Source organism: Bubalus bubalis, chromosome 22 (assembly GCF_019923935.1).
Source record: "Bubalus bubalis isolate 160015118507 breed Murrah chromosome 22, NDDB_SH_1, whole genome shotgun sequence".
In the NCBI taxonomy this organism is placed as follows: Eukaryota; Metazoa; Chordata; class Mammalia; order Artiodactyla; family Bovidae; genus Bubalus; species Bubalus bubalis.
In genome coordinates, this window is record NC_059178.1 from 1713547 (window position 1) to 1724066 (window position 10520).

General features: G+C 42.7%; 1 protein-coding gene across 7 annotated transcripts in view; it reads left to right on the forward strand.

Annotated features, from left to right (window-relative positions):
• Positions 1 to 9339, forward strand: part of PIGN (phosphatidylinositol glycan anchor biosynthesis class N) — a 107907-nt gene extending 98568 nt beyond the window's left edge. For all 7 annotated transcript variants that reach the window (XM_006064556.4, XM_006064555.4, XM_044934585.2 and 4 more), the window contains one exon: positions 7425 to 9339. In XM_006064556.4, coding sequence (XP_006064618.1) covers positions 7425 to 7548 — 124 coding nt within the window. In that variant the 3' untranslated portion in view covers positions 7549 to 9339. The remainder of the gene's footprint in view (positions 1 to 7424) is intronic.
• The last annotated feature ends 1181 nt before the right edge of the window (positions 9340 to 10520 follow it).

The following is a 10520-nucleotide window of genomic DNA, read 5'->3' on the forward strand; positions in this document are numbered from 1 at the left end:
TGCCCTGCACATACAGTAACCCTGGTTTACCTGGAGCAGTCCTGGCTTATGCCTTTTGTTCCAGTGTAATCATTACATCCTCATCTATACAACATTAAAAACCCAGAGTGCATGGGAAGAGGTTAAAGGCATGGCCAGGTAATAAGCCTGCTAAAGCTCAGTTTATCTCAGTCTCAGCGCTTCATCCTCACTGGTCTAACTCCCCTAGGTTAAATGGGATGCTTGCTCTGAGAGACGATTGCAGAGCTCAGTTCTATTCATCAGACTGAGGGCACTGAACTAACCTACGTAAATTCCCTGAATCCTCTGCCGGTCATTCCTCCTCGGTCTGCTCTGCTTGTCTTCTTTGTCTATTATTGTGTTGTACAAAAGATTCCCACTTAAGAAAGGAAGACGATGAGGGTTGGGGAGATGGAAGAGGTTGGGATGGAGAAACAAAATGAACTCTAAGTTAGTAGAATTGGGCTTCCTAAATGGAATTGCCCAGTTGATGCTACACAGTGAGGTTTTTGTTGCTGCTGCTGCTTCTGTTGGTGAGTTAGGACTCTGAAATCTTCCTTTCACATCCTGTATGGCAGTAATGGTATAGAGAGCCGCAGGGAACCACGTGATATAGGTCTAAGGGGCAGAAGCGGTTCATGTGTCTTCATATACATCTAGTTGATTGCCAGAAAAGGACTTGGATAGTGGGGGAAAATACACTTTAAGACTTAAAAGTTAAGCACCATATAACAAGGTTCATATATCAAGACTTCATGATGCTACTTTTCCCTGCATTTTTCCCCTGCATTTTATTTGTGAGAATGTTGGTCTTAGTTTCAGCTTTCTAATTATTCCTCTGCGAATATACATTTGAAACGCTGAGCTGCTCCTTGTCATGTTGCAGATATTGTTAAACTCACTGGTGGAGCTTCCTTAATGGGAGCTTGGGTCATTTGAACTGTGCCCCTGCGGTGGTTCGCCTTGGTGGCAAATCTTACCTCTAAAGCCCTTTGTATCAGTGACACAGCTGATAACTCCAGCCGCTCCCTGCCCATTATCCTCAGGGATGCAGTGTTGTCCTTCTGTCCTCTCTATTTTATGCTCTTTAAATGTATAAATGGTCAGAGTCTGTCCCAGAATTTGAGCGAGGACTCAAATGCAATACACGAATGCAGCCTGTGTATCTGCAGTGTCTGTAGTATCGTTTGGGGACTGCAGCAGGCTTTCAAAATAGGCTGGAGAGATGCTTCAGCCGTTAATTCCAGGTTAATAATGGTTTCTTTAAAAATAAAGATTGAATCGCTAGGGCATGAGGCAGGATATCTGTTTATAAGTGTAGTTCAATATGTTTGAAGTGCATCTTTGGAGTAGATCTTAGCAAAATTAAATTGAGACTCTTAAAGGAATACACTCCAGTCAGTAGGACCAACTAAAACAATGGGTGTAAATTCAGTGGTTTTCTGGAGAACCTTCTGGCATTGGGTGTTGTTTTTTTTTAACAGCCATATGAAAAATATCCTACCCAGGCTGTGAAACTGAGTGGGGCCAACCGAGCTATAATTTCGTATTTTCTTGATTTAATATTTTACACTGTTTCTTCACTTATGGCAGGCCATAAACTTTACAGAGTATTGCCTTTATTTTGCATTCTGAGAGAAGTAGTATTTTTTTGAACTAGAGAAAAAATGGCTATTGAGGGAGCTTTCATAACTATAAAAACATATGTAAATTTATGTTCTAAACGTACTTGACGTGAGGTGCATCGTCATCCTCCTCAGTTGGGGCTTTAGTTTGACAGCAGGATTCGTTTGGACTCTGTCTCCTCCAAGCGCTGTTGTTACACGTCACCGCAATGTAAGTGGCAGCTCCCGTATCGTTTCTCCTTGTGGTGAAAACTTATCATTGAGTTCAGTGATATTTTAATATCCTCCTAAAGGTAATTAATAAGCACCATAAAATCTCTTTACTCTTGACAGTGAACATTAAGCTGTATTAAAATTAATGATTCTCCACCTGTGTCTTCCCAGTACATCTGACAGATAGGACCAGCTTCGATTGCCCATTATCCTAATTGAGAAGAATCATCAACCTTTTATCACCCATTGTGTGGGTTGAACAGACCTGCCTGGTGATTCTGTATCCACACGCCTTGCCCCTCCACCATCTCATATGATGTACACCTTGAGAAAAAGTGAAAGTGAAGTCGCTCAGTTGTGTCCGATTCTTTGCGACCCCATGGAGTGTAGCCTATCAGGCTCCTCCGTCCATGGGATTCTCCAGGCAAGAATACTGGAGTGGGTTGCCATTTCCTTCTTCAGGGGTTAGAACTGCTGATTTAAATGACAGAACAGTCAAGAGGAGAGAGTGGGAACAGCTGAACTCATTTCAGATAGAAATTTGATGCTCCTTTATCTCTGCTACGCTATGGTGGCTCCCAGACTTGACGGAAGCGATCACAAACTGAATACCTTGGACTCGGTCGCATGGAGACTATGAGACAACGAGCTTCACAACTGTTCCCTGCCGACTGTGTTAGCTTAAACGAGCCAATAGTGCGTGATTTCAGGCCATTTCAGGTCGACGAGATAGGTGATGTGTGGAAAACCCTTTAGAGATAGACTGTCACTCAAATTGAGGCGGGGTCACCTGCCTTCTGGTTTTACAAAACTTACTTTGTTCAGAGATCAAGTCATTTAATATTTTAAAGTTTTTAAAAAATATTAGAAGTGATAAAAGGCCTAAAAGTGATAGCAGAATTTAATGGAAAAAAAAATCATCTGCTGTAATATAATCTTTTTGTTTTTATGGCTTTATTGAGGTATAATTTATATATCATAAATTCCATCCATTTTAAAGTTTTAAACGATTTAAATTACTTCAGTGACTTTCAGCAGATAGATGGATTTGTGCAACCATCACTACCATCAAGTTTTTTCATCTTTCCGTCACCCAGAAAATGCCCCCATGCCTGATTCTGGTCTATCCAGTTCCCATGCCGAGCCCCAGGAAACCGCCAGTCTGCTCTCTGTCTCCACAGGTTCGCCTGCTCTGGGCACTTGGAGAAATGGATCGGGTGACATGTAGTCTTTTACGTCTGGCTTCCTTCAGTCCGTGTGACGTTTCTGGCATCCCCTGTGTTGTGGCGTGTCAGTATTTTGTTCCCTTTCACCGCTGAGCCGTGTTCCACTGTGTGGACAGGCCACACCCTGTGCACACTTTCTGGAGTGTACTCTCGTACAACCTCATGGCGTTCCTTTCATCTGCCTGCCTCCTGACCTCCTTGCCTGCTCTTCCCATGGAACACGGCCTCCCCAGGGAACCAGGGTCAGTCTGGGCTGCCTGGATTTGGTCCTTGAGGCTATAACCTGGGCACTTTACACTCCCTCCCTCCCTCCTCTCACCGCTGACTCCAAACTCCAGTCCCTGGGTTGGGGAGTGAGCCTTCTTACATAGCATGAACAAGTTATGATCGTATTGGGTTGAGGATTTTTATCTCAGAAACCATTGCAGATTTTGAAATGTCCTGTGAGGAATAGAAATGGGATAGAGGAGGTATCTGTGGAAATTATGAGCTCAGCCTAAGAGTGCTGTGTCTAAACCTATCATAATTTGTAGTCATCTCATGAAAAGAAATATATCATAAGCTCATTGTAGAAAATACTGAAAGCACATAGAAAAAATAAGAAGTCAACTGTAATTCAGCCCCAGAGTCCAACAGATTGATATATATCGTTTTAGTTTTAATTTATATGCAAATGTATTCAAGGTTGGGTTTTTTTTTTTAAGTTGACTTTCTATGAAAGTCACATTTCCCGATGTCATCAAATAGTTTTGAAAATTTGAACGTTGTTATGATGAGAAGGATACAAGGAGAAAGATGGTAGGGAGAGAGTTCAGAAAGACAGGTGATATCACTTATGGTTTAGACTGAGGTCACTGTAAGGAATTAGGAATTTATTCTAAGTATGAGGCAAAGCATTAGACTCTTTGCAGGGATGTATTTGATATGCTTTACATTTTAAAGCAACACTCTGGCCACAAGATGGAGAACCCATTGAGGGGTCAAGAAAGGGAAGAGGTCGACTGCTTAAGAGGCTCAGCTAGAGATGATGCCCTTGAACTAGGGCAGCGATTCAGAACGGCGGCAAGAGGCTAGATTGACGAAGTATCCTGAAAGAGAGGCAAGTGGAATCTGTTAACGGACCGGATGTGCTGGAAGAAGACGATGCGAGTCAGGACTGGCTGCTGCCGCACCGCGCAGCGTGAGTGTGGGCCTGCGTGCCCCGCTCGCCTTTGCAGAGCAGGCGGGGCAGAGCCGCCCTCCTGTCTGGCCGAAGTGCAGCAGCGAGCGTCTGAACGCTTTCCATCCTTGGGGGCCGCCCCTTTCCTTGTCCATCCGTGACTGGAGAGAGTAGGCTTTTGTTACCACGTTGGGTTGTTTGGGGTTCTTAGTCTATGTCCATTGGCATTTCTGGTTGGCCAGTTTCTGCCAACAAGAAGAAAATCCAGCAAATTCAACCACCGTGTCATTCCTTGGGTCCCAAGGTTCCTGACCCATCTATCGTCTTTCCACTGTTCAGTCTCCTTAGGTTTATTTTATATACAGCACCCAGAGGTTTTAGTTGTACTTGGCAGGAGGAATAGGGGAAAATACACCTACTCCATCTCCCAGAAAAGGAAAGTTTTCTGATTTTTTTTGTTTGTTTGTTTGAAAGTTTCTAGTGTTCTAATACCATGTTTTCCGGGCACCTCTGTGCTGTGATGAGCTTGAATTGCTCCCCTTTGGAAGACACTTAAAGGAAGATCAGTCAACCAGTTACCAACTTCTGTGTGATAAAATTTCAGCATAACTCACATAATTTTAGTAACATAATATTGTCTATTTTGGCATGAGGTTTTTAAGAGTATTCTGTTAAAATGAGTATCTCGATCATTTTGTTCCCAGGAGGGCTCTATAGAATGAGAAATGTCATCATTTTCATTTTTAAGTAGATAATTATCAGTGATTTATGTCCACTGTGGCTACTAAAGTTGGAAAATGGCTTTGTGAAATCTGCATAATTAAGTGGTAGATAAGATCTATATCATATCCATTCCATGTTAAAAAATATACCAAAACACATATATACAAACACATACACACATAAATTTAAGCAGGAAAGAAGTCCATGTCCAATATTCTGTTCCATTATTTTTACAATGAAAACAAACATTTCAAAAATCTTGCCTTAATGATAGTATTTGTCTAGCAATTAAAGATCCAATTATATTGTTTTCTTTTTCGGTCAGAAGCCTACCCTAGTCCAGAACCAGATTTCTGACATAACTAGTTCTCATTCTTATTTTTTAATTAGCCAGTTCTTTTCTTCTATTTCAAATTTACTTTATAAGGTTAACCAGTTAATCTAGAGAAAGATTCGAAATAAGAATGCCCTAACCAGTGCCATTCCAAAGAAAATATTATGAAACTATAAATCTTCATAATTGGAGATTCTTACTTAAAAGCTTATAATACCAAAAATAAATAAAATAAATCTGCTTAGAGTAGAGGCTCTTCTTTTCTGGCCTGAGGGCCTTACCCATTATGGGTAAGCACCCTGAAGCTTTGCCTCAGTTGGTATAGAGCCAGCAACTTGACATTTGGGGGGCTGCCCACCTGTTGGACCAGAGTTATTGGGGGAGTGGGAGGGTGGACTGCAAGCCTCTTTTCCCTTTTTCCTTATTAGTCTCCATGTCCCTCTAGGTGATTGTCCTATTTTACATTCACCCAGCAGTCACTTTCCCAGATATTCTTAAGACAAGTTCCCTGGGGCCTGCCCTGGGGGCCATCCTTGCGAAGCAGCTTGTTGAAGGGTGTAAGTCTCAGTTCAGTTCAGTCGCTCAGTCGTGTCCAACTCTTTGCAACCCCATGGACCGTAGCACGCCAGGCCTTCCTGTCCATCACCAACTCCCGGAGCCTGCTCAAACTCATGTCCATCGAGTCAGTGATGCCATCCAACCATCTCATCCTCTGTCATCCCCTTCTCCTCCTGCCCTTAATCTTTCCCAGCATCAGGGTCTTTTCCAATGAGTCAGTTCTTCGCATCAGGTGGCCAAAGTATTGGAGTTTCAGCTTCAGCATCAGTCCTTCCAATGAACAATCAGGACTGATCTCCTTTAGGATGGACTGGTTGGATCTCCTTGCAGTCCAAGGGACTCTCAAGAGTCTTCTCCAACACCACAGTTCAAAGCATCAATTCTTCGGTGCTCATCTTTCTTTATGGTCCAATTCTGTCCAACCCTGGTACAACCCAGGGATTGAACCCAGGTTTCCCACATTGCAGGTGGATTCTTTACCAGCTGAGCCACCAGGGAAGCTGGGTATAAGTTTATTATGAAGTTAGATTCTTAAGTGTAACTCTGATAGGCCTAGTAAATAAGTAACTTGCCAATGTCATCCGAAGCTTAGCTTGGCATTCACTGTGGGAGACCTCTGCTTTATTGCACATTTGTCAGATCTATATCCTCAATTTCTTTCCATATTTGCAAATTGATTATCAAGCCGTGGACAATGTAGTATGGTGCTTAAAAAGAAAAACTGAACGTTTACTATTGCTGATAGATGGGAGCTGGGATTGAGTAATTCTAGTAGTGTTCTTTTTCCAGAAGTCTGGCACGCAGTGGTTTGACTCAGATTAACAGAGAGATGTGTCATTTTTGTTTTGTTTAGACTCTTTGACTAAAACTTTCACTTCACTGAATTTGAGTTTGAGTAACATCTTTCTTTCTTTCTCTGTGGCCTGTATTTTTGTCAAAGTATGGAATGCCATGCTCTAAAATACCATATTCCTGAATCTGGGGACATCTTGGGGAGTCTGTGGCTGTGATTCAGAGGATATGAGAATTATAAGGGGAAAGTTATATTTATTTTTGTAGAAGCTAGATGTTAAAACTCAGTTTCTAATGGTGACAGAAACACAGGCACTGCTAATACCAGTTTCGTGTCAGATTATAGTTGTTGGCGCTGTCTCAAAATGTTACTTACTTTCATTACTACTTCTGCAACAAATTCATTCTTTTTAACATTTTGATATCTATTTAAAAAGCATTCATATCCTTTGTAATTTATGTATTTTGTATATGCAGTTGGCCTTTGAACAACATGGATTTGAACTGCATGGGTCCACTTATATGTGGATTTTTTTTTAGATAGTAAATGCTGCAGTGCTAATGATCTGTGGTTGGCTGAGGGCAAAGAGACCAAACCACAGATACTTAGGAACCTAGGATGCTCAGGGCCAACTATAAAGTTGTAGATCGATTTTCAACTGCTCAGAAGCTTGGCACCCCTAATCCCTGAGTTGTTCAAGGATCACCTGTACGTTTGGAAATGTTAGCGGAGTCTTATGGTCTTCCTCTTGAGTGTTCTGTCCGCCTGTAACATGTTTCTTTTTCTCCTGCAGCATCAGCCACTACGTGATTGTCATGTCCATGACCATCTTTATGGTGTTTCTCAACTGCCTCGCTCAGATGCTCACGACAAGGAAACTCAGTCTGTATGGCAGACCCAAAAGCCACATCATATAAAGTTGCCAAAGCCATCTTTCAGCATCCAGGGGCTGTTTCTCGTTCTCCTTTTCAACTAAAATCTTGTCAAGGATTCATTAAGAAGATGGAAATCAACGTGTAACACATTCTGCACGTATAAGGAAATTACATGTGGAATTCTGAATTTACAGGTTATCTGGAATAAAAGAGCTTCCATTTTCTTGAGGTTTGGCATGCGTGAAATAGTGGTTACACCTGTGGAAAAGCCTCGTAAGGCATTCTCCATTTTCATTTTTCCCTCTGGTTGGAAACTCTTCTTCTCACTGATGTTTCAGAGCAGCCGTAACCATCTCCAGCCCCCACTGTACAGCTTCCTGTAACATGCTCCTGAGGGGGCAGTGCTGATCACATCCGGAATCAGTGCACTGGCTGAACTTGAAGGAAATCACCAGGTGGCCCCATAAATATCCATCAGCTCTCAGCACTGGTTTTGCAAGTAGTTCTAATGACTAAACAGCACTAGAAAAACAATCAGGATGTGGAGAAAAATGTTTGCAGGTGTTTTTTAATTGTAAGACTTAATAACTTAATTTCCATAGCTTTTATCATGCATTGTTCCAACAGAAATCTTTGATTAATTTATTTTCGGGGTGCACGGCACGGCACGCGGGGTCTCCCCCAACCAGGGGTTGAACCTGTGCCATCCATGCACTGGCAGCGTGGAGTCCTAACCCCTGTGCCTCCAGGGAAAAGCCCCTGACAGGATTTTTAACCAGTGGTTGCACTTGCTGGCACCGTCATAAGACTCCATGTTGAAACTGCTTTTCTTTCAGGTTGTGCGACAGGCCCAAAGTCTTCTTATTAAATTTTAATTTCTATTTATAAACTAAGTGTAATGGACAACACATCTTGAGAGTAATTTTTACTTGGATTTTTCATGAAGTGACCTTTACATATCACTGTGGAGTTGGATGTTTGCCCATGATGCGCCAGGAGAGTCTGGCTGATGCTAGGCTTTCTTGGTCTGAGTCCCATTAAAAAAAATAATAATTGATTTTAAATTAAGTTATAGCATCACTAATTCACATTAATGATGAGGAAAAGCCCTCTACAGATTAGTAGATTTTTCAAATTGGCAGGTGAGTGAAGAAACATAATTTAGGAGATTCAAAAATCAGCTTGGCAAATGTGCTTTCTTAATGCCTATTTATGATAAAGTATAAATAGTATTGTGATAGTATTCATGGTATAACAGCAAAAGCATACAGAAGTACAAAAAAAAAAGATGTGCTGATATCAATACGAGATACCCTGTCGGCCTGCGGCGCAGAATCGAGGTGGACGGCGAGGAAGCCGCTGTACCTGGAACCGTGCTGGCAGGCGGGCAGCCCGTGAACCTCCACAGCGCCTCAGAGGGCGTTTGATCAGTCCTTTCACAAGTCAGAGAAAACTGACTTTGTAAACACATTGCTATTTTTCCTTTTATATCTAGTTTTGCCTTTCATCTTTTTCCAGAGTTTCACACAGAGGAATTACTGAATGTTTTATTGCAACAGGGTAAAAGGTGCTCTGTACTTTATTTTTATTTTGATTTTTGAAGCAGGTCTCTTTAATATTATTTCAAGTCCGTGTGAATTTACACAACAGGGGTCGCCCCTGCAGCTGCGGGCCGGCCTTGCAGTACTGAGACGGGACCGCTCGGACTCACCTGGGGACAGAGTTTGCACGCTGGGCCTTTTCTTTTGCACGGGTTATCACAATATCTTGAAGTATTTTGAAATGCGTATTTTTATCTTGAATAACAGAAAAATAAAGTATAAGTGAAATGTATTTCTCCTGCTGTTTTGTTGTGGCTTCCCCTCTGTCCCTGGACGTGGGGTATCTTTTTCGGGTGGGCTCAGTGTTTTCCTGCCAATGGCTGTTCAACAGCTGGTTGTGATTTTGGTGCTCTGGCAGGAGAAGATGAGGACTCGTCTTTCTACTCCGCCCTGGGCTTTTAATTTAGTAAATTGTATTTCTGTTTACGATATTTAATTACTTTTTCATCCAAACTATGAATACCAGATTTTCAAGTCAAGACTTAAGGCATTTGCTGATTAACATGTGTTTAAATTAGGAATGCTGTAAGAATTAAGGTGGGGATATCAGGTTGGGAAAAGATTGAGCAACAACAATGACCAAAACCCACTGTCTCATGGAGCATGAATAAATCTTGGGGGAAACTCTAAGGATTTAGGAAACTGCCTGCAGCCTGTCTGTGAGTTACTAATGCTTTAATTCTCTGTACCATTTTATTTAATGTGCTATATTCAGAACACAAAGTGCTTTTTTTTATTTTTTAGGGAAATAATAAGTGGTAGTTTGAAAGTGTTAGTCACTCAGTCGTGTCTGACTCTGCAACCCCATGGCCTGCCCATGCTCCTCTGTCCATGGGATTCTCCAGGCAAGAACACTGGAGTGCGTTGCCATGCCCTCCTCCAGGGGACCTTCCCAACCAGGCATATTCTCACAATAATCCCCTCAGATGATTGAACCATGATAGAGCTGAACTACACACCTAGAAAATCCACCCACCACTCACTGTTTCTCATGACAAACTGGCCCTGAGTTTCTCCAGCCCAGATGTGAGGACGTGCATCTCCCCCGCCCGCACCCCACCTCCACTTCTGTGGTGGCCGGGGACGCCTGTGCCCCTCCGCCTCTGATCCACCACTGGGCCATCAAAGACATCATTTCTGATGGAGCGGGCCGAGCTGAAGGGAGCTTGTCTCGAGATGGCACCGAGCTGCGGGCTCCTGGTGCTCTCCTGGGGAGAACCAGGTGAGCTCCGGACACGCATTGGATGCCCTTTGGTAGGAGGGCTGACCATCCCCCAGAGGAGGGTGAGCCAACCCGGCTCAGTTGTTCGGAGAAGGTCCCCTTGAAGCAGTTCTGAGAGCCACTTTAAGGGACTGGAGATGGCTTGGTAACTTCTCAGCCTTTCAGAGTTCTTTTTATATCGACATTCTCTC